Genomic DNA, 20,392 nt, shown 5'->3' with positions numbered 1-20,392 from the left:
ACAGTAAAATTAAAAACCAACGGTAAATATAACGAGTGCGTCGTAATTCATATAAAGTTGATATAAAGTATGAAAAGGCTGCTATAGTGGCTGGCGGACAGGGCACAAGGGTTGTTAGCTCAAGTGCTAATGCTAATGTTTGTTAGCTCTTACGGTGGATTCACAAGGTGACCAATGAATGTCTTATTTTTATTTTCTTGGAGCTACGATTTTAAATAAAACTTGTGAACTATCAGTTAAAGAGTTGACTGTCATTCAGCCAAGTGTGCTACTAAAAATACATTCAAACCACAAAAACAATATAGAGCATGTATGTTATGCAGTAAACCAGTACTTTGTTAACTTTAAGCAAAAAGCAATATGTGTTTTTGACAAAGTACCGAGATAACTCAGTGTATTTCGTGTAACGAGTTTCTTTGCAGGTGGGTATGCAGGCAGATATACGTAAACTGCCTTCAAAATAAAAGCACTGCGGTTGTATTGATTTCTAATTTCTGGGTAACCTCAAGCGGGCCGGACAAGGACCAATGCCCAGGTCTGCACTAAAAGCACGATTTTACAAGAACGTACATCATGAAAATTGTTTTATTATCAAAGAGCACATTTTGATTACATGAACTTTATGTACAATAGAAAAATGCAAAAGAAGAGCTGTCATTTTAATGTCGCCAGTTATGTTTCCACAGTCCCTTCTTTGACTATGGCCATGGCCAGGTTCCTGGCCAGGGCCAGTCTCAGGAGCTCCACTTTGGTCTGCTCGATGTCTTCATCCTGGAATGACAAATACACACACACACACACACACACACACATTAGAAGTGAAGAGAATTATACAGTACCAGTACACGTTTGGATACACCTGCTCATGCAATGTTTTTTTTTTTAATTATTATATTTTTTACACAGTAGATTAGCATTAAAGACACCAAAGCTATGATGGAACACATATGGACTTATGGATTTATGTAGTCAACAAAAAAGTGTTAAACCAGAATGTTTATTATTTTAGATTCTTCATAGTCGCCACCTTTTGTTTTGATGATCTCAAACACATTAAGAATGCAAGAAATTCCACAAATTAACTCTTGAGAAGGTGCACCTGTTAACTGAAAACCATCCACATGACCAGCGCATGAATCTGACAGAGAATAACAAGTGTGCAAAAAAGCAAAAAAAAAAAAAAAGACTACTTCAAATATCTAAATAACTAAATATCGCATAATCTAAAACAGATCTGGGCATCCGGGGGCTGTCCCTGTACAGCCCGCGTGAGGTTACCCTGAAATTAGAAATCAATACTACCACAGTGCTTTTATTTTGAAGGCGATTTAGGCGCGTGTGCATGCATAAGCACCTGCACAGATTTATCTTGTTAAAAACACTTTGCTTTTTGCACAGGGTGAATAAATTGTTTGTTTACTGCATAACATACATGCTCTATATTGTTTTTGTGGTTTGAATGATTGTTGTGTTTAAAATAAATTGTTTTTTACAATTTTTACTGCTAGATTTGACTAACTCCCCATTAACAGTCTTTTCATAACATATATTCTTACCACTAACAGCTCTAAAACCAAATAATTTACTGCATTTTATAAAGCGATTAAATTCATATCGAGCAGAATTAAGTTCAGAGTATTGATCCGGCCCTCTGCAACATTTACAGTGTCATGTGGCTCCCTGGGGAAATGAATTGCCCACCCCTGATCTAAAATATAAAACATTCTGGTTTGTTTAACACTTTTTTTACTACATAATTCCATTTGTGCCCTTTCATAGTTTTGATGTCTTCAGTATTAATCTAAAATGTTGAAAATGAAAAATAAAGAAAAACCATTGAATGAGGAGGTGTCCAAACTTTTGACTGGTGCTGTCCGTCTTTAAAGCTGCTTTGGAAGGTTTTTTTTCATCATTGAGCAAAAATTCCACAATAGCCTTACAGGATATTGTAATGCAAGAGGTCTGAGAGGAATCTATGTGATGCAAGACTTTGGCCAATGTGCCAATATCCACAAAGTTTTTCAGAGATGAGGAGAAGTTAAGCCTTCTGCTAACATTAGCCAACAGCTAATGCAAGCTTATATGCTGCATATGAACACAGAATCTCTAGTAATTGGTATCAGCCCCGGAGCAGGACTACAGCTGCTGTGTGAGGAGATGCGTAGCTGCATGGGCCTGTCGGTGCTGACGGCTGTGCTGCTCAGTGAAGAAGTGAGTTCCTCTCACTATTTTTTAAATTGATCCAATATTGAGCAGTAGCATTGCAAGGTTATTATAGTTAACACAAACTAATGAAATAAAGAAAACTAGGATTGAAAAAAATATTTTTGTCAACTGAAATAATATAAGAGTTTTTTTTTTTTTTTTAAAGATAACTAACTGAAACTGTATTGTGTAATTACAAAACAAAAAAACACTTTTTTTTCTCATTTTTACTTTTTTTTCACGACTTCCACTTTTTTTCTCATTTTGACTATTTTGTCATGACTCACTTTTTTTCTCATTTAAATTTTTTTCCCATTTTGACTTTTTTCTCATTTTGACTTTTTTTTCTCATTTTGACTTTTTTTTCTCATTTTGACTTTTTCTAATTTTTACTTTTTTCGTTACTTCGACTTTTTTTCTCATTTTGACTTTTTTCGTGACTTCCACTTTTTTTCTCATTTTTACTTTTTTCGTGACTTCCACTTTTTTTCTCATTTTGACTTTTTTCTTGTAACTTAATAACTTAACTTGTTATTTTTACTTTATTCTCGTAATTTCAACTCCTTTCTTGTAATTTTCGACTTTATTCTCCTCATTTTTACTTTTTTCTTCTCATTTTGACTTTCTCGTGACTTCGTCTTGGACTGTGTGAGGAGCTGCGTACCTGCATGGGCCTGTCCGTGCCGACGGCTGTGCTGCTCAGTGAAGAAGTGAGTTCCTCTAAACAGAACATCAGCTCGTGTGTCTGGTCTGCCGAGAAGATCACCTGAACATTCAACAAGCAAAGTTCACTTTAAAATAAAAAAAAGTCCACAGAGCAACAACCCTGATCCCAACAGAAGTTAATACACTTGTTAAAAGAATTGAAATAAAAACAGAATGCTTCTTATTCGGGCGATTCTCATGAAGCCAGTCTAAACTATGTCTGTGAAGATTATAAGGACATACTTTATTAAACTAAATATATTTCACTTTTATATGAATGAACAATATAGCCATAATGAGGCACAATTCATTGTTTTGTGTTAAAATAATATTTTTAAACATATTTTTGATTCACAAATTCATTACCGTAATGCATCCAGATAAAAATGTCATGGTTTCCCCCACACTTATATACAATAAATATTTAATAAACTTTATAAAAATAAATAATTTGTTTAAAAATGTATAATTTCACAGAATATAATCAAATATAATGGTTTTTAACAACGTATAAAGAACAAAATCTGAATGAAAATTGATGAGAAAAAATGGTTAAATGTTACGGTAATGATAGAATTGTTTAGATTAAAATATGTGTATATTTTAATAAAATACTTTTTGGTGATACCAGCAACTTGAGCATATTTAAGTGCTTGCCAAAGGGGGAAAAAAATAACTTTTCGTTGTTGTTTTTTTATTTAAAAATGTGTTACGGTAATGAATTTTGCTCAGTGTCTAAAAAATGTCAGAAAATACTTTTTTAAAAAAAGATTATAAATTCATATTAAACAGTGACTTTAGATTATATATGTTATAAAGGGTCAAAGAAAATATGTATTCAATGCTCTTGGATTTTTGCTAAGAGACCATGTTCATGAGAATCACCCATTCAGAAATTAGCAAATCATCGCATTCGGTTTTTATTTACACCTTAGACAACATCACAACATCTTGTTGTACTTTACAAGAACTGCAGCTCGTCTTTTGTTCATTATTTTTGTGTCTCCAGATCTAACAAAATGAGTAATTAATTTTGACAAAGGAAAAAGCATAATCCACTCTAAGATTAAGTCTTGAGACTACTAATTGAAAATGCATGATCATGATCAGACATGTTTATTATCCTGTCACAGACATGCACTGAACTACAGAGAACAGTGTTAGCGTTGAGCTGCTGCAATTGATCAACAGGACATTAATCTGCATGCCGATTTTGATATAATCAATAAATATTTTGTTGTTTTTTTAAATTCAAAGTATTCTCTGGTTCCAACTTCTTAAATATGAATATTGGTTTGTTGCTCAGTCCGTCAAAATTGGCCAAAATTATGATCATTACTTCTTATGCTGGGCTTTCACCAAAAGATTTCCCAGACTAAAAACTGAAAGTCTTTAGTAAATCTAGGAGTTTTACTGGAGTCACGGCGCTCCGTCATCTCCATGGTTACGTTTAAGGTAGTAATCTGCTCTGTTTCATATCAGTCTTTTCCTAGTCTTGGGTTTGGATCATATGTGTTTGATACTATTTAGGTATAAGTATGTCTTTATAGGATTATTGTGATAGAGAGTGTAAATGCTTTTGCAAGGATGTGATTTTGATTTTTAACTTAATTTTTTTCTTTTTTTCTTTCTTCTTTTTATTTTCTTTCCTTTTTTTAAACCATTTTCTTTCTTTTTATGTTTTGATGAAAAGACTTGATATGTTTACAAAATGTATGTGCTGTTTTGTTTTTCTTCAAATAAAGAGTTTAATAACAAAAACAAACAACAAAAAAATACATGGGTTTGAACTATTTCCCTATCGATTTTTTTCCCACAGTACGTACATAGTGTGTTTGTGACTCACTTCTTTCTGCTCCAGCAGCGGCAGGGCGTCGGTCAGCAGCGTCATCCAGAAGCTGCGGGGGGCGATCTTGGCCGTCATGAGGGAGAGGAGCAGCTTCGCCGCCTCGCTGAAGCGCTTCTCCCCATACAGCTTGTGGAATTCACGGTATTTCCCTAAAGGAAACCAAAGACAGCAATATTTTCAGACTGCAACACTGGCTCACGTCAACACTTCCTGATTACTACTTCTCATACTGCACAGTATAAAAAATGCAGTGTGATAACACTTTATCATGTCTCCTTCTGTCTGAAGGAATTGTTCACATTCCTAGTTACAACTTTAGCAGTGGTCAAATTCAAGCTTTCTTCAGGACTTAATTTTCAAGCTTTTCCAGTATCTTACACCTGTTGTAAATTGCATGTTTTAGATGAGTACTTACATACTAAAAGGGGGAGATTTCACTGAACCATACCAACAGTGATGGTATTACACTTTTAGGAGCAATGGTCTAATACTTTTTTCCATGACTGTATTTTTGGTCATTTTTACATCTATTTTTGGTGATTTTATGTATTTTTTTGGTCATTTTTACATCTATTTTTGGTAATTTTGTGTCTTTTTTGGTCATTTTTGCATCTATTTTTGGTAATTTTATGTCTTCTTTGGTCATTTTTACATCTATTTTTGGTAATTTTGTGTCTTCTTTGGTCATTTTACATCTATTTTTGGTCAGTTTGTTTCTAATTCGACAATATTGTGTCATTTTTTGGTCATTAATGCAACTATTTTTCGTAATTTTGTGTCTTTTTCAGTCATTTTTACATCCATTTTTGGTCATTTTGTGTGTTTTTCAGCCATTTTTACATCTATTTTTTCGTCAGGAGGAACAGTCTTCATTTCAGATAGGCTACTCATTATTTTTTACATTGAACATGTGATTATCTATAGTCTATAGATGGATATAGTCAGATTGCAAGAGAAATACAGTAAGAATTTCAAGCATTTACAAGCACTTTATCCAAAATCCAAGCACTTTTTAAGCATTTTCAAGGATTTCAAGCACCCGTATGAACCCTAAACTTACATGCTTTTACCAAACAGTTTCTTGTCTTTTTGAGACTTTTTGTGCTTTTCTCAGCAAACAGAGTCCAACTCTAAACACTTTCTTAATAAATGTATCTACTAACAAAGTTAAATAGAGTCTTTAATGTGCTCTACTTGCATCTGAAGGATTTATAAATGGCTCATCTATTTTCGCTGATATTTTCCAAGTGTATCACGCTGTCACATGCTGCTGCATTAACCAGTACATCACTTTTTCTTTTTCTTTTTCTTCTATCTCTGTGTGCACACACATGTCTCTGTGTGTGAGTCTCATGTGACTGCCTAAAAGAGACTAGATGGGAAGCTGTCCAGGAGACAAACTGTCCTGGCTGAATGTCCCCTCGCTTGATGTGTGAATGTAACTTGTGAGTCACGAGTTGAGCAGCTACAGACGCTGCAGTGTGTCTGTTGTGTTTGTGCTCTTTGTTCATACCGAGGAAAGTGAGCCTGTCGCTGAGCAGCATGGCTGGGCCCAGGTTGTCTATCAGGTCCAAGTCAGAGAAGGTCCCTTTGGCACAGTAATCCTGCAGAAACCTGACACACACACACACACACAAACACACAGTCTTTTAAAAGGACTTGGGTAAAAATAACCTCACAACAAAGTGCTTTCACAGGGAGACCAGAAAAGACCAGAAAATCCTCAAACCACATGAAATGATTAACACTTCCTTGTTCAGGCCTCGACAGAATACGAGACTTCATCCTCATCGTGGTCAGACCAAGGTTATAATAGTTTTGGGTTTTTCATTAGTTTTAGTATTAATTTCGTTGTGATTTTTTGTTTTCAAATTCAGTTAGTTTTAATGAGTTTTTTAGAGTGAGCTTGCTAGTTTTAATTTTTGGAAAATGCTTAGTTTTAGTTTAGTTTTTATTAGTTTTAGGTTTTTTGTAATGGGGTATTTGTTTGGTGCAAGATTCAAAAAAGTCATAATAAATGTTTCCTTTATTTCCTTTGTCTGATCCATCTTAGCCCCAATAAGTTTATTAAGTCATTAAACCAGATAGAAGAAATAGATTTCATATCAACCAAAAAGGTTTACCTATGAAAAAAGTTGACAAAGACGAAAGCGAAGGACATTTTCACTATAATTTTAGTTAGTTTTGTAAATCTAGTTTTCGTTATTTCGTTAGTTAGCGTTAACTATAATAACCTTGTGTCAGATCTGAGTAAGTAATAGTAGTTTTTTTTTTTATTAACACAACTTTAATTGTTTGCTAATGTTAGCTAACGGCATAATGCAACAGTGTGTTTGGACCGTTTGGACCTCTGACGGCCCGGACAGGTTGATAGTATTTAGTTCTGCGCACACAGAGAGATGATGTGGGGACGGGACTGATACAGACAGGTAGGAGGGCAGCTCGGTATATTCAGTGTGTGTGTGTGTGTGTGTGTGTGTGTGTGTGTGTGTGTGTGAGTGCGTGCATGTCTCGGAGGAGGACAGAGAGGTGGGTCGGGGTTTTGACTGACTGACGGGTGACAGAAACTCCGATGAGCAGAGACACAATGCAAAATAACTTTATATTATGAATAGGGCCAGGACTCGATTAAAAAAAATGAATCTAATTAATTAGAGGCTTTGTAATTAATTAATCAAAATTAATCGCATTTTAATCGCATATAAATATTTGACCTGAGAACAGTGAGAAGTCATTTTTTTCATATGGATTTTTAGTATACCGTTGAATACCACATTAGCGTCCACGCTAGCTGCTATATGTTTAGCATTGAGGTGATACTTGAGGCTGGATGTGCTGCTATGGTGATATGTGAATTCCTTGTTGCATAGCAACACAACCATGCTCTTATGGACGCTTCCATCCGTTGGTTTTTAGTTACTAAATGTCCCATCATCCACGGGGCCAACCAAAGGTCTCATCAGCTTCTTCCTTCATGTTCACTGTGGTTTGTTGTTGTCTGAACTCATGAACGCTAGTTGGTGCTCCAGTATAATCGGTCCGCCTGAAACTCATCCAGTGAGAAACGTTCCGCGGTGCGATTAAAATGCGTCAAATTTTTTAACGCTTTAATTTTTGTGTAATTATTTAATCTTAATTCACGCGTTAAAGTCCCGGCCCTAATTATGAATAGTGTAAATATACTTTCACTAGCTTGAAATGTGACGTTAGCGCAGCACATGAGACTCTGGAGCTGCAACAGTCTAGGTCATTAATGGGAAACCCTTACACCACTACGTCAAGAAGTAGGAATGTTCTCCCACAGTTAAACATTGGTTTAACAGTCTTTCCAATGTTCTAGCCATGGAGAAGTTAACCTGTGCCACCAAGGGAAAAATACAGAGCTTTTTTTAAGCTATGGGGACAATTTATTGAATATCTTGAAAGTCACCGATCAAGATGTTGAACACTTGAAAAGGACAATGAAGTGTATAAAGAAAATGTAATATTCAACACAGCAGCTACATAGGTAATACAGGGTTGTCATTTTTATTATTATTATTATTTTTGTATCTATTGGTTTTTTGTTTTACTTTGTTTTGTTCTTTGTTTTAGTGGTAATTTGTCTTGTCTGTTTTGTTTTGTTTTAATCTAAGAATGTGGGCATGTAAACCCTCATTAATGTTTGTGTCATGTTAATTCTAAAAACCCAATAAATATAATTTAAAAAAAAAAAAAAAAAGAAGTAGGAATGTTGCCAATATCATGATATGCATTTTTTTTTTTTTTACTCGATAGGGCACACCTCTAGTGTGTTGTTAAGAGCACTCACTTCTCTGAAATGAGGGTGGCGAAGGCAGCATCTTTGGCCCTGATGCTCCAGGAGAGAGCAGAGCCCAGTCTGTTGTTCCTCAGGGCCCGCATAGCCATGATCTTACAGATGCTCCGCACTGGACAGGGACAAGAAAATAAACAACAGTAAACAAACTCATAACCTACACTACCGGTCAAAAGTTTTAGAACACCCCAACTTTTCCAGTTTTTTATTGAAAATCAAGCAGTTCAAGTCAAATCAACAGCTTGAAAGGGTACAAAGGTAAGTGGTGAACGGCCAGAGGTAAATAAAAAAAGGTAAAAAATAATGTACATTTCAGAATTATACAAGTAGGCCTTTTTTCAGGGAACAAGAAATGGGTTAACAACTTAACTCTATGGAGTCTTGGGCTATTTGGTCCATTTTTTAATTATTTTCATGTCTTTGTAAGTCATTTTGTGTCTTTTTTTAGTCATTTTGTGTCTTTTGGTGTCTTTTTTATCATTTTGTGTCTTTTTTTGGTCATTTTGTGTCTTTTTTTAGTCCTTTAGTCCAACATAAAATGTGATTTTGAATTTTTTTTTTACTTTCAAAACACTATCATGCTCAATAAATAATTTTAAATGTTGCAAATGTGCATTCATTTCAGAGAACACTGAGACATTAAACTGCATCATTTTCAATTAAATTCTGGAAGAGTTGGTGTGTTCTAAAACTTTTGACCAGTAGTGTATATTAACGTCTATGTTTGATACTGGACAGAGAAAGTGCTACCTTGCTCTGACATTTGCCTCTGCTCACAGATCCTGAGCACCTTGAGGGCTTTGCGCTCCGTGTCTAAAGGAACTCGCTCGATCTGCAGCTCCAGGTAGACGCGGCCGAACTCTGGGCAGTGGTCGAAGTAGTCCACCGCCAGCTGCCACAGACTTCACACAACACACAGAAACATCCTGTAAGATGTGGCATTTCTAGAGGCAAACTAAAATATCACCATGCTGCTGTCTTGAGTTTGAAAAATTCATCATTTGCAGATCCAAAACCCATGCAACTCAAATTCATACAGTACAGGCCAAAAGTTTGGACACACCTTCTCATTCAATGCGTTTTCTTTATTTTCATGACTATTTACATTGTAGATTCTCACTGAAGGCATCAAAACTATGAATGAACACATATGGAATTATGTACTTAACAAAAAAAGTGTGAAATAACTGAAAACATGTCTTGTATTTTAGATTCCTCAAAGTAGCCACCCTTTGCTTACTAGAATATAAGACATGTTTTCAGTTATTTCACACTTTTTTGTTAAGTACATAATTCCATACGTGTTCATTCATAGTTTTGATGAATCTACAATGTAAATAGTCATGAACATAAAGGAAACGCATTGAATGAGAAGGTGTGTCCAAACTTTTGGCCTGTACTGTACTTTGTGTAAATCTAAACCTTTAAATGAGCACAGTTATTAAATACACACATTTCCGCATCATAAGGATAATTAGCATACTTAGATTAGCGTACCTGTGATGTGTGAAGAGACCAGAAGCATATTCTAACAGGAGAAACTCTCTCAGGTTGGAGCCGAAGCTGAACAAACACAAACACACACACGGCACAACAACGTGGTAAATGTACGATGAATAAAGTGTTTAATCTTGTAATCAGATAAAGAGAGCATGCAAGTACAAACAGAGGCCTTACTGTAGATTGTGGGACTGGAGGAGTTTGCAGTGATCCAACAGATCCGTCAGATGGGCCACAAACCACCAGTTGTTGAGAGCGATGCTGAAGAGACACAGGGAAGAAAGATTAGCAAAGAGTTTCACTATGGAGGCATAAGTACAGGTACAGCTCAAGAAATTAGAATATCGTGAAAAAGTTTACATTTTTTGTCAGTTATTTCGGAAAGTGAAACTCATACATTGTATAGATTCATTACACAGAGAGTGAAATATTTCAAGCCTGTTTTTCTTGTAAATTTGTGATTTTTTTTCTCTTAAATTTGTCATTTTTTCTTGTAAATTTGAATTTTTTGATCATAAATTTGTATTTTTCTCATGAATTTTTAGATATTCATCATAAATTTGTATTTTTTTGTCTTACATTTTTGATTTTTTTTCTCTTAAATTTGTGATTTTTTTTCTCACATAATTTGTGATTTTTTCCTTCTAAATTTGTGATTTTTTTCCTTCTAAATTTGTCTTTTTTTCATACATTTTAGATTTTTTTAATCATAATTTTGGGGGTTTTTCTCTTAAATTTGTGATTTTTTTTGTAAAATTGAATTTTTTGATTGTGAATTTGTTAGTTTTTTCTTGTAATTTTGATGATTCTGGCTTAGAGATAATGAAAACACTAAAACTCAGTGTCTCAGTATAAAACTAGAATATTGCTGGTGAGTGTAATGTGCTGGTCCTGGGTCAGTGGTGGTTTGGGGCCATGTCCTCTGCTGCTGTTGGTCCACTGTGTTTTCTGAAGTCCACAGTCAACATAGCAGCCATCTAGCAGGACATTTTAGAGTCTTGCACATGGTGCTGTAGGCTGATCTCCTCCATGCCACCAAGTATTAATGCAGTAATTCATGATTCAAAAGGAGCCCAACCAAGTATTGATGGATAGAAATGAACAGACTTTTCAGAAGCCTGACATTTAGGTTTAAAATATCATTTTTTTTAAATTGATCTTATGTAATATTCTAATTTTCTGAGACACTGAGTTTTGTGTTTTTATTACCTCTTAGCCAGAATCATCAAAATTACAAGAAAAAACAAACAAATTTATGAGAGAAAAGAATCTCAAATTTACAGGGAAAAAACGACAACTTTAAGAGAAAAACTCAGAAATGTACAAGAAAAAAATCAAAATACGAAATCTAAAAATTCATGAGAAAAAAACTAATTTATGAAAAAAAAAACGCCTCAGACTTCTTTTAGAAGCCGGACATTTGTGTTTAAAATATCCCTTTTAAAAAAATGTATCTTATGTTATATTCTAATTTTCCGAGACACTGAGTTTTGTGTTTTCATTATCTCTAAGCCAGAATCATCAAAATTACAAGAAAAACAGGCTAGAAATATTTCACTCTGTGTAATGAATCTATATAATACACGAGTTTCACTTTCTGAAATGATTGACAAAAAAGAACTTTTTCACAATATTCAAATTTTTCTAGATATACCTGTATGTACTTCATTACATGTATTTATTGATAGATGGGTGTAAGTCTGAATGCTACCTGCAGTCCTTTATGACCTGATGGATGTCAAATTCAAAGGCAGCCAGTAAGATGCTGTCCAGCGGCTCTGGGACGCTCCTCGAGTCCAGAAACATCGTCATGCATGACTGCAGATAAACAATGAAACACACTGTAAATAAGAGGAATGTAGTAGCAGCAAAGATAAATGCTGAGTGGTGCAGCAGCAGTGTAGTGTACCTGTGCATAGTAATGTAACTCAGTGGGTTTGACTGTCGGGTGGCTGAAGAGCAGTCTGGTGACCAGGAAGTGGTACCAGGTGCTCAGTAGGTCTTTGTGCTCCAGCAGGGTGTCTTCATCCCCCACCAGGATCTAAAACAATGTGACAAAGGAAAAACAGGTGGAAAGGTTATGAAATACCACTATTCCATCATATACATTGATCTTAATTATTGCATATTTGGTAACGCTTCATAATAAGGTCCTTAATAACCATTAATTAACAAGTAATAAGGGATTGTTCTCGCTTTAGACCCGGTAGTTGCAACAAGCATAGTTAAATTATAGTTAACTTATAATAGATGAGCAATAAAGCATATTTTAATATCAATAAGCAAACAAAATAAGATTAATAAAGGCATGGCAAAGACATAATGGGTGGGTCATGGGTGTTTGTAATGCTATTATTAACAATTATAAGATACTCATGAGGCTTTTATTAATGTTCTTAAGCATTTGCAAACTGTTAACAAGTTTTTTTATTAGTGCTTATAAATCTCTTGTAGCCTGCTATTAGCTGTATTATAATGCCATTATTAACACTTATATAAGCTTATAAACACACAATAATGTTAATAAGCATCTTGTAAGGACTTAGAAGGGGCTTATTACTTGTTAATTAATGGTTATTACAAGGACCTTAATATAAAGCGTTACCGCATATTTTAATGAAATATTGAAAAGGAGAATAAAGGTTCTTGTATGTTTTATTTATCTTATTTTGACAGTCTTCTTGTAAATTCTGTGGTGGATTTAACACTTACTTTTATTTTAAAAGCTGCATTGTTTAGGGACAGGAAGTAGCTTTTTGTGATTAACACAACTTTAATTGTTAGCTAATGTTAGCTCGCAGCTAACAAACGGCATAATGCAGCAGTGTGTTTGGACCTCTGACAGCCGGACAGGTTGATAGGATTTAGATCAGTGTTAGGGTTGTCACGATACTAAAATTTTCAACTTGATACCGATACTCAGGAAAATATTCGATACTCGAACCCATTTTCGACACCACCAGGATAAAAACAAAGACCCCAAAATTTAACAGAAATATTTGTAATTAACAAGAATAACGCAACATGTAAAAATGAACAGAACCACAGGTTAAATATTTATAATAAAAAACAGTTGTGCAAAAAGAAACTGCAACTATGATAACAAGCTTCGGGTCTGAGGTAGTGCAAAAAATAAATAAATACAATAAACAATAACAATTAGAACAATATGTTGAGGTTGTACGCTGTGCACAATATTAGGCAAGCTTGATAAGTCGACTTTTCTCTGCTTCATTCAGGGACTTCAAGAGAGAAAATAACACTTTTCAGTCACCAACATTTATGTAAACTTATTAACTCTTAATGCTTATGTATACTGACACTGTCAATTAACGTAATATGGGCATACTACATGCCTGATTTATTTATTTACGTTGTTTATAGTCATTAATGTGACATCAGCCTTTAACTGCTATCTGTGGCTAATGGCTAATAATAACACGATACTTTTGAAAATGAGTATTGTATCCGGATACAACGTTTTAGTATCGATACTTTTTTGAGTGTCGATACTTTTGACAACCCTATTCAGCGCGCACACGCAGATGCACACAGAGAGATGATGTGGGGAAAGTTTTTTAAATAACGGGACTTCTGTACATGTAAAAAAAAATAGCTGGACAGCAGTTTGGGCTGCTGATGGCACCGACCTTGCAGATGATCTCCAGATGTTGGTTGCTGGCAAACGAGTTGTCCTGCAGGCAGCGGTCCACCTCCTCGTGCCAGTGTCTCCACTTCACGTCAAACTCCGTCAGCGTCTGGTTGCCACCCGGCTAAGAAGGTTTAAACGGTGTGAAAGACAGACCTCCATTAGTTTGTTTACCAGGTACAGTGTTTCCCCTACATTCATGAATAACATGCATCGCTGCTGAAATTTCACATGATCATAAATATCAATTCACCACGAATGATTTCTACTCGCACTGTGTGAGCACAACAACACACGACGTTATTTTCGACTTGTTTTGAGTCGCTTTTTTAGCAACTTTTCAGATTCCCCTAGCGACTATTTTTCAAAAAAGCGACTAGCGACAAATCCAGCAAGTTTTTCTGATGTTACTGGAGATATTCGGAGACACGTTCTTACTCCTCTTAACGAGCAAAAACTGCTGCAATGAAGCTTGTTTTGTGAAGCTTATATCTTCTGAGAAGCCGGCTTGTGGTCATTCTGCTGAATTACATTACACAGGAAGGTGTTAGTTGTGCATATTAAGCATGCATATGTATGATTTCTGCACGTGTGTTTTCAAAACTATGTAATGAACCAGAACCGCCTGACCAAGTCACATTTTATGCACCTATTCCACTTGACAAACATAAATCCATTCACAGCTGAGATCAAACCATGTGTGAACTAATTCTGGCTATCAGGAATATAAAATTGAATGTAAATGTAATCTTGCCAGTGCAGACTAAAGCTACCAAATGAGACAAACCACTGAAAGATGATCTTACATTGTAGAACGGCATCTTGCTGAGCAGAGTGTCCATCAGCTTGTACATGCTCCTGGCAGCAGGCTGCAGGGTGGCCTGCTTCACCAGCATCTGTCTGGCTTCCTCCAACCTGCCCTGCAGCACGTAACTCACCACCTGCACACCACAGACACACAACATGTGACAATTCACTCAAAACCAGGGTTAGGTGCAGACTAGTGATGCGTCAAAATCAAATGGGTTCAAAGAGCCGGCTCTTTGAACCCATTTAGGCCTAAAACGCCTTGAAAAAATGCCTGTTAAACCTCTGGGCGATTTTAAAATAACCCTCTAAAACCTGAAATTTTTCTGGAAACTCAACAGAAGTGTCAACGCTTCCTACTAAATACTATATTTTTCAGCCTCTGTAGCAGATAGAAATGAAATTCAAAAAGTATTTGAGAGCTCATACCTGTGGCTTTTATGAGAAGTTGAGTTTATTTGTCCAAATCTTGAATTACGTTTTAAAAAAAAACAAATTTGGTCATTTTGAGCAGGCCGGAAGTTGTTTAAGAGGTTTATGTGGGGAAAAAGTAGAAAAAAATATTAATCTGTAACGTTTTTATAGCATTTTTTTTTAGCATAAATATCAATGTACTGTTAATAAAAATAAAATGCAAATAAAATGTTCTTGTTATCATAAATTATACAAAATAACCATTCAACTAAAGGATAATAAATATTAAAGGAATGATTACCTTACTCCGCTCAGAAACTAATACTCAGATGTCATCCTGTTTGTGCATTAGACTTATTTTCACATATATGATGTAAAGCATGGGTCTCAAACTCGCGGCCCTCGTGACGATATTTTGTGGCCCCCAACTTAATATGAAAGTTTAATGTGAGTTTTAATAATAGATTTTTCAGCCTCTGTAGCAGATAGAAATGAAATTCAAAAAGTATTTGAGTGCTTATACCTTTGGCTTTCATGACAAGTTTAGTTTATTTGTCCAAATCTTCAATTAAGTTTTTTTTAAAATCTAATTTGGTCATTTTGAGCAGGCCGGAAGTTGTTTAAGAGGTTTATGTGGGGAAAAAGTAGAAAAAAATATTAATCTGTAACGTTTTTATAGCATTTTTTGGAAGTGGAAATTTTCAGCCCGAAGGGTCTGAAAGGGTAGTAAATTTGTACACAGTGTATTATTATAGACCCATTAGAAAAATTGAAATTTTAATTACAAGAAATCTTCCAAAAATCATGCCATTTGCAGTATCACAGCCAAAATTATTGCCAAACATGTTGCATTGCGACACTCCCACATGCATTCTGATGCATTTCATTGGCCTGAAATGAATGACTGAAAATGGGTGGAAAAACTACAAATACTACAAAAGGATGTAGGACGTACGAACCCTGATATATATATATATAAACACTTGTGTGTGTGCTGCACCCACCACATCCCAGTAGTCGTGGTGCTCAGCAGGACTCTCACTCTGCAGCACTTCTCTGGCCTTCTCATCCACATCTGCCTTGTGCAGCCTGACCCAGTCTAGCAGGTGGAGCAACAGGGAACCGGCTGAGGACACAGACACAAACAAACACACACACAGCTGACTTGCTTGTTTGAATGCGTTCATGTTGTTGAGTTGTAAAATGTTTCCAAATACACAACGAGAGATTAACTGCAAGTCAAAGTCTTACCGGGAGCAGCGTCAATGAACAGCACTTCACACAGATTCCAGATCAGCTCTATGGCCAACAGAATGGACACCTGCAACACCAAAACAAAGGCTGAGGTTAGGACAGTTCTTGGAAATCCTCAAAACTTTCTGTTCAGCACTGAAGACTGTGCCATCGTTAGAATAAAGAGTCTTGATTGGTTAAGATCAACTGATCGTTGGTTTTAAGTCATGGCAACTGTCATTTACATTTTCAAATTCTTCTTTAAAGCTGAACCCTTAATTAACCCTCTCGGCCATGGGTCTCAAACTCACGGCCCGTGGCCCAATTGAGGCCCTCGTGACGATATTTTGTGGCCCCCACCTTGATATGAAAGTTTAATGTGAGTTTTTTATGAATGGCACTTTACCGTGTTGTGTGTGGAAGGTCCCTTTAATTACTTTTTTGGTAATTTTGTGTCTTTCTTTAATAATTGTGAGGTTTTTTTTTAATAATTGTGTGTCTTTTTTGGTAATTCTGTGTATTTTGGGGCATTTTGTATCTTTTTTGGTCATTTTGTGTCTTTTTTTTGTAATTTTGTGTCTTTTTTTAGTCATTGTGTCTTTTTTTGGTCATTTTGATACTGCCTCAAGCGGCCCCCAGGTAATTTGAGTTTGAGACCCCTGATGTAAAGTCATGCTGTGGCGCAGATACACATACTGTACAGTAATAGTACACACCTGATTTCCATATTGCATGGCCAATTCTGAATCTCTTGTAGAAACTGCAAAAAGAGAAATGTGAGTTTCATCATCCCAAAGTACTCACATTGAAGGCTAAAATTTCAAATGTAGTTTTCAAAAGTCTGACCTGCAACTTGCTGAAGCTCCTCCATACAGGCTCGTATCACAGATCTATAGTTTTTACTGATGCTGACAAATCTAAGGAGCAAGACAGAGACAAATCATGATATGCAATCATTTCTGCCTTCTATTACAACAACACAGTGACATGCACAAGAAGAGAGCCATCAGATGGCCTTACTGGGGTTTTTTGTTCTTGCTGGGGAGGTCCTCTCTAATTGTCTGCAGGCCAACAAAGATGTGATGTGACTCATTGAAGAGTTTGCGTAGAATGGGGGAATATATGTCCTCATCTTTCCGGACCTCATGGATGACGGGGGAGCCTGATCCTTTAGCACCTAAATATACAGGACAGAAGGCGAGAACAGAAATGTTATGAGGCAAAGAGAGCGGGCAAGACAAAGAGAGGGCTGTTTTATTATCGACAGGTACATCTCAAAAAAATTAGAATATCGTGAAAAAGTTCAATATTTTTTGTCAATTATTTCAGAAAGTGAAACTCATATATTATATAGATTGATTACACGTAGAGTGAAATATTTCAAGCCTGTTTTTCTTGCAATTTTGATGATTCTCGCTTAGAGATAATGAAAACGCAAAACTTTCTGAAATGATTGACAAAAAATATTGAACTTTTTCATGATATTGTAATTTTTTTAAATGTACCTGTATGTTATGAGGCAAAGAGGACGGGCAAGAGGGTGTAAAAACAAAGAGAGGGCTGTTTTAATATCTACACTTACCTGCTGCTTTGTAAAGCGTCTCATACACAAGGATGTCACCTGGACCCCATGCAAACCCCAAATGCTTCCCATCACTGGCTGCAGGAATATTCTGCATTTAGAGAAGAGAGACAGAGTCATTACCCTGATACAGGTGACGAAAGAGTCAAATATTATCTACCAGTGGTGGAAGAAGTATTCAGATCCCTTACTTAAGTAAAAGTACTAACACCACACTGTGAAATTACTCCATTACAAATAAAAGTCCTGCATTCGACACTTACTGAAGTAAAAGTACAAAAGTGTCAGCATCAAAATGTACTTAAAGAATCAGAAGTAAAAACACTCGTTATGTAGAATGGAACCACTCAGATTGTTTTATATTTTCTGAATATGTTATTACATTATTTGTATTGATGCTTTTATAAGCAGCATTTTAATTGTGTTAAGACAGGGCTCATTTAATTACATAATAATAACTAATATAATGACTTTTATAAGATTTAATTAAACAAAAAAAGTCTAAACACTTTAAATTGATCATATATTTTATGTTAAATCTCGATCTGAATAGTAACTAAACATGGCAGCTAAATGTAGTGGAGTAAAAGGTACAATTTTTGCCTAAAAATGTAGTACAGTAGAAGTATAAAGCTACATAAATTAGAAATTCTCAAGTAAAGTACAAGTACCTCAATGTTTTACTTAAGTAGATTAGAGTTTATTAATCCCACAGCGGGGAAATTTCTTTGTTACAGCCAAAAATTGCACACAAAATAATTTCCCTTTTAGATAAAGATAAAAAAAATAAACAATGTAATAGAAAAAGACATCTAACAATATACTATATACAACCTATGCAAATTAAGTGAAGAATGTGCAGAAAAGAAAGAAAGAAAACTACAACATGTACAGTACTTGTAGTACTTGCTTACTTTCACTGCTTTCTACTATTCTAACACTGGATCTATTGTGTTTTTAAGAGTTTGACACTTTTATGACATGTTGACAGAGGCATATTTTCTGTTAATAACCTTCACCACCTGTTATAGGACCTCCTGTGTATCTGTCACAATTCAACATTAAGCTACCGGTACATTAGACTTTTAGTGATCTTGTAGCCAGTTAGCTTGTTAGCTTCGCTGTTCAGAGGCGGAGAAAGAGAGAAAACTGCGCTAAATCGGTTACTTACGGTGACGGCCGGCTCCACGTCTAACTCCTCCATTATGGAACAATATGATCAAAACAATAAACTATTAATTAACTAAGTATTCAGCTATTGAAACTCCACGCCATGAACCACAGGTGCAGTTGCTGCTTACGCGCCTCTGTCATTCAAGCCCCGACGGCGCAGGGTCGATGACGTCACGGACAGGGCTGGCCTTCCTCCTGCCTGTTTTTGTTTTGGACAAATACTTTATTTATTTATTTATTGATTAATTATACATCATGTTTATTATTATTATTATTATTATTATTGTTATTATTATTATTATTATTATTTTGTCTCTGTGTGTTACCCTGTGTTTATTTTGGATCTCTGTTTTGGAATTGATGTTTGTCTGATTTTGTGTTTTTCTTTCTGTAACCCCCTGGCAAATACTGTATATATTGTAAATTGTTATTGTGAATTTAAAAAAAAAAATTTATTTAAATTTTTTAAAAAAGCTAGTTTTTTTCCAGCTGCTGTGTTTGGCTCATGGAGTAGAAGAAAAACAACTAAAAGCTGCATAATTTGTCAAATATTTTGACAAAAAAGAATCAATACCTCTTCAGTTCTGGGGAACTGGGTTCAGGTTCACATACAAGCTCTCATCACCCACATTTGCATCTACAGCAACGCCCCGCAATACCTCAAAGACCTCCTTACCCCTCACTCATCCACCCGTAACCTCCACTCCCAAAGTATAAACCTCCTCCATCAACCACGACTCCGCACCATGGGAGACCGAGCCTTCTGCTCCGCTGCCCCCCACATCTGGAACTCCCTCCCTGAACATTTACGACAACCCCAGTCTGTGGGGACTTTTCAAAAAGGGCTTAAAACTTTTTTGTTCAGGCAGGCATCTTTAGGTTGTTTTTTATTATTGTCTCTGCACCTTAATCTCCTCCTTTAGCTGTTTTCTTTAATATACTTTATTACCTGTGTCTTTTTATCAACTGCTGATTTGAACTTTTGATTTTTCTCTTAGTCTTTTGTTTATTTTGTTTCTAGTTTCTGTAGCACTTTGAGATCTCTTTATGAAAAGTGCTTTACAAATAAAATGTATTATTATTATTATTATTATTATTAGAAGAGGAAAGCCATGAATGGTCAAAATGTCTTGTTGTTTTTTTTTTATCTTTTCCACATTCAAACATACACATTTTTTCACTGGATTATTTTCAGAGTCATTGTTTTGATAAGATGTTTGCAAATACACACGTTTTATACTGTAAAAATATTCCATTATTATGGTTTTAGTGCATCTTCATCACCAGACAGAAAAACAAAGATGGCCGCTGGTACACATAGGGTTAAAAAGAAGAAGAAGGAGAAAGGTGCAAATGCAACATCCCAGTATGTGTAATATACTGCATGGTTATGATGACTGAAGCATGCAACACTGATGAGACGCCAGCAGGGTGATATGTGCATATTTGTAGGAGAAC

General features: G+C 35.5%; 1 protein-coding gene across 1 annotated transcript; it reads right to left on the bottom strand.

Annotated features, from left to right (window-relative positions):
• Positions 1 to 567: 567 nt before the first annotated feature.
• On the bottom strand, positions 568 to 19,083 carry nup85 (nucleoporin 85). Its single transcript, XM_059347508.1, has 19 exons — positions 18,933 to 19,083; positions 17,762 to 17,852; positions 17,200 to 17,356; positions 17,026 to 17,096; positions 16,896 to 16,939; positions 16,198 to 16,267; positions 15,951 to 16,072; positions 14,532 to 14,666; positions 13,727 to 13,849; positions 11,986 to 12,117; positions 11,788 to 11,894; positions 10,254 to 10,337; positions 10,074 to 10,139; positions 9,327 to 9,478; positions 8,571 to 8,688; positions 6,273 to 6,373; positions 4,757 to 4,908; positions 2,870 to 2,971; positions 568 to 771 (listed from the first exon to the last, which is right to left on the bottom strand). The coding sequence occupies exons 1-19, from the start codon at positions 18,963 to 18,965 to the stop codon at positions 673 to 675; spliced, it is 1,959 nt and encodes a 652-aa protein (XP_059203491.1). The 5' UTR covers positions 18,966 to 19,083; the 3' UTR covers positions 568 to 672.
• Between the last annotated feature and the right edge of the window lie 1,309 nt (positions 19,084 to 20,392).

Source organism: Centropristis striata, chromosome 13, assembly GCF_030273125.1.
Source record: "Centropristis striata isolate RG_2023a ecotype Rhode Island chromosome 13, C.striata_1.0, whole genome shotgun sequence".
Taxonomy (NCBI): domain Eukaryota; kingdom Metazoa; phylum Chordata; class Actinopteri; order Perciformes; family Serranidae; genus Centropristis; species Centropristis striata.
Note: the sequence above shows the minus strand (reverse complement) of the source record. Positions and strands in the feature narration are given on the sequence as shown.